The sequence below is a fragment of the Galeopterus variegatus genome, unplaced genomic scaffold (genome assembly GCF_000696425.1).
Source record: "Galeopterus variegatus unplaced genomic scaffold, G_variegatus-3.0.2 Scaffold13041, whole genome shotgun sequence".
Classification (NCBI taxonomy): domain Eukaryota; kingdom Metazoa; phylum Chordata; class Mammalia; order Dermoptera; family Cynocephalidae; genus Galeopterus; species Galeopterus variegatus.
In genome coordinates this window covers 2446-6435 of record NW_007739152.1, presented here as the reverse complement: position 1 = coordinate 6435, position 3990 = coordinate 2446, and the positions used below count along the sequence as shown (strand labels likewise).

At 34.5% G+C, this 3990-nt stretch overlaps 1 protein-coding gene across 1 annotated transcript in view; it reads right to left on the bottom strand.

Annotated features, from left to right (window-relative positions):
• SARAF (store-operated calcium entry-associated regulatory factor) overlaps positions 1-2983 on the bottom strand; it is an 11708-nt gene extending 8725 nt beyond the window's left edge. Inside the window, exon 1 of the mRNA XM_008563267.1 lies at positions 2808-2983. Within this exon, the coding sequence (XP_008561489.1) occupies positions 2808-2981 (174 nt within the window). The 5' untranslated portion in view covers positions 2982-2983. The remainder of the gene's footprint in view (positions 1-2807) is intronic.
• Between the last annotated feature and the right edge of the window lie 1007 nt (positions 2984-3990).

Genomic DNA, 3990 nt, shown 5'->3' with positions numbered 1-3990 from the left:
TTTTTATGGCTGAATAATAATGAGCATTCCACTGTAGGGATAGACCACATTTTGTTTATCATTCATCAGTAATGGACATTTGGGTTGTTTCTACTTTTTAGCTATTATGAATAATGCTGCTACAAACATTTGTGTACAAGTTTTTGTGTTGACATATATTTTCATTTCTCTTGGGTAAATACACAGGAATGGAATGACAGGGGATATGGTAATTCTATGTTTAATCTTTTGAGGAAATGCCAGATAGTTTTCCAAAGCACCTGCACCATTTTACATTCCCAACAGAAGTGTATGAGGATTCCAATTTCTCCACATCCTCACCAACACTTATCTGTCTTTTTGGTTACAGCTATCCTATTGGGCATAAAGTAGTATCTTATTGTGGTTTGATTTGCATTTTTTGATGGCTAATGATGATGAACTTTTTTTATGTGTTTATTTATTGGTTGGTTGCATATATTCTTTGGAGAAATGTCTATTCAAATGCTTTCCCCATTTTTAATTTGGTTATTAATCTTTTTATTGAATTATAATAGTTCTTTATCTACTCTAGATACAAGTCCTTCATCAGATATGATTTGAAAGTTTCCTCCCATTCTGTGAGTTGACTTTTCATTTTCTTGATGATGTTCTTTCAAGCCCGAAAGTTTTTGATTTGGATGATATGCAATTTTTCTTTTTTTATTGTTGTTGTTATACTTTTTTTTCTTTCTTATTTTTCATTACTTTAAGCAGCATTTTTTTTTTTTTTGATGACTAGCCACAGGGATCGAACCCTGGACCTTGGTGTTATCAGAACCACACATTAACCAACTGAGCTAACCAGCATCCTATTTTATTTTTTATATAATTCTATTTGGAGGAAGATTTATAAGTTTGCTGATTTAGATAAATAAAACAAGGTAAATCTATATTGGCATTGAAATTGATACTTAATGTTAACTGCCATTTCCTTAACAGTACATTCTAAAAGTGGCTTCTTAGTACTATATTTAAATTTCAACTCCTGGAATTGGAGGAGGCTCTCTCCTACTACTAAACATCATAAGCCAACATATGATATGCTCTATACTTCTTTGCTCATGCTATTGCTCCCTTCTCTATCTCTTCACCTCTAAAAATCTGATCACTCCTTCCTAACACAGTACAAGTACCTGCAAATTTACATCTTCCCCATGACCCCAACTGGACATGACTTTACAACACTTTGTTGGAACCTACATATAATTTGAGTGTTTGTCTTATATCTTCTACTAGGAAGAGAGTTTCCTGATTCTATCTTATTCATTTTGTATACTACATATTTAATATATGTTTAATGAATAACATCACCATTACTGTCTTTTTTTCCCCTCAAGACTGTAAAAGTGATTTAAAAGTAAAGTGGGAAAGAAACTTCTGCTTTAATCTGGAGATTCTACAATTGAATTAAGCAATACTGGGAAAAAAATGTGGTAAAATAAGTATTACCCAGTAAACATCAATACTCGCTCTAAACTGCACAGGCCATGCTTACAGATTATACCAGAATAGCACTCTGATAGAAGGTGAAATTATCAACACAAGTTTCTTGCCTAGTAACCAGTTATATTAAATCCTTTAGAAAACAGGCAGAATATAAAGTAGAAATATATAAGTAGTAATTTAAACGGAATTCATTTGGGCCGGCCCAGTGGCTCACTCGGGAGAGTGCGGTGCTAATAACACCAAGGCCCCGGGTTCGGATCCCATATAGGGATGGCCGGTTCACTCACTGGCTGAGCGTGGTGCTGACAACACCAAGTCAAGGGTTAAGATCCCCTTACCGGTCATCTTTTAAAAAAAAATAAATAAATAAACTGAATTCATTTAATAAAATCTATTCCATCTCTAAAGCATATTAAGTACTGGAACTTTAAGGAGATGTATGAAGTGCCAGCATCACAAAGGCTAGCATTCAGAAGTAACTACCCTCAGTTATAAAACAATTTTAAAATGAAGTGTTTGAAGAACAGGGACACATGTACCCCTACAATTTACAATCTATGATTCCTGGTCATCTTAACATTATTTCTTAAGGACAGTTTGGTATTCTTTGAGGAATGACAGGAAAATGACAACCAGAAGAGCTCCCCTATCACCTCCCCCAAAATATATCAAAAGTTTTAAAATTTTACTAATGTCTTAGAAGGAAATCATGGTACAAAAATTACAATGAATATTTATTTCCAGGCTTTAAAATCAATTNAAAAAAAAATAAATAAATAAACTGAATTCATTTAATAAAATCTATTCCATCTCTAAAGCATATTAAGTACTGGAACTTTAAGGAGATGTATGAAGTGCCAGCATCACAAAGGCTAGCATTCAGAAGTAACTACCCTCAGTTATAAAACAATTTTAAAATGAAGTGTTTGAAGAACAGGGACACATGTACCCCTACAATTTACAATCTATGATTCCTGGTCATCTTAACATTATTTCTTAAGGACAGTTTGGTATTCTTTGAGGAATGACAGGAAAATGACAACCAGAAGAGCTCCCCTATCACCTCCCCCAAAATATATCAAAAGTTTTAAAATTTTACTAATGTCTTAGAAGGAAATCATGGTACAAAAATTACAATGAATATTTATTTCCAGGCTTTAAAATCAATTAAGTTCTTCTGGAGGTTGTTTCTTCCAGAGGAATAGTGACTGACATTTACATACTTTAGGTTGACCTGAGATTGTCTATATCTGCTTTCCAAAAATACTGAAGAATGTCCAAATAAACAGTTTATTGAACAAAAATTCCATTTAGACTGCCATCAATGGAGTGAATATTACCTGTACATCATAACCATCCCAGCCTTTGTTCTGACACTGTATGACTTTGGGGGTGTAAGAATCACAACCAGCTGTGCCTCCAACACATTTCAACTGTGGGATTGGATCGAGCCTTCGGGAAGTGGTATAACGGTCATAGTGGAGGGTAAGAGCTTTTACATCGCGCAACAACATCCTGTCTGAAACGGTAAGAACAAAGACGAACATAGAGTAAACATCCTGTCACACATAGATTCACCTTAACAAAACTCTTGTTAAAAAAAAATAGTTTCATAGGCCGGCCCGTGGCTCACTCGGTAGAGTGCGGTGCTGATGGCGCCAGGGCCACGGGTTCGGATCCTATATAGGGATGGCCGGTTTGCTCGCTAGCTGAGCGTGGTGCTGACAGCACCAGGCCAAGGGTTGAGATCCCCTTACCGGTCATCTTTTAAAAAAAAAAAAAAATAGTTTCAAAAGTAAATGACTTTCTTGCCTTTTGAGGATGACTGAGAGAGGATGAGTCACCGTCTCAAAGCCACCCCAATAATATCCAGGCCTTTTGCATAAAATTCAGATAGTCACACCTTTTTTAAGACCTCCCTTCATTTCAGGCTAGACGTTTCTATATCACAAGTTCTATGTCATTTTTGCTAAATCAGAAAAACATAAAGTTCATTAACATGAAATGTTGTACTATTGTGTAATAATATTAATGGTTAATTAAAATGGCAAAAATATACAAGCATGTTCCTGAAGTACATTTAATGATTTAAATGTCTATCAATAGGTGAACAGATTAATAAACTCTAAACTGTTCTTGCAGTGGAATATTCTACAGCAGTTAAAATGAGTGAACTAGATGTCAACACTGAACCCCAAAATATGTATAATCCATTATGATACAATAAAAAATTTTTTTAAAAAAATGAGTGAACTAGAACTTGTATCAAACCAGACAAATGGTAAAAACGTTTTAAGCAAAATGCAAGTTGCAGAATATGTGTAGTATGACAGCTTTACAGAAACCTGGAAAAAAGGTAAAACAGTACTACATACTGTTAATGTCTGCACATGTACATAATAATAGTATGAAAACATGCACAGAAATGATTAAACACCAAATTCAGATGAGTATCTCTAGGTAGACAGATAGTAAGAGACTTTAGCTCTATCCCTAATGTTTTATTACTAGAGAAAGCTAGGG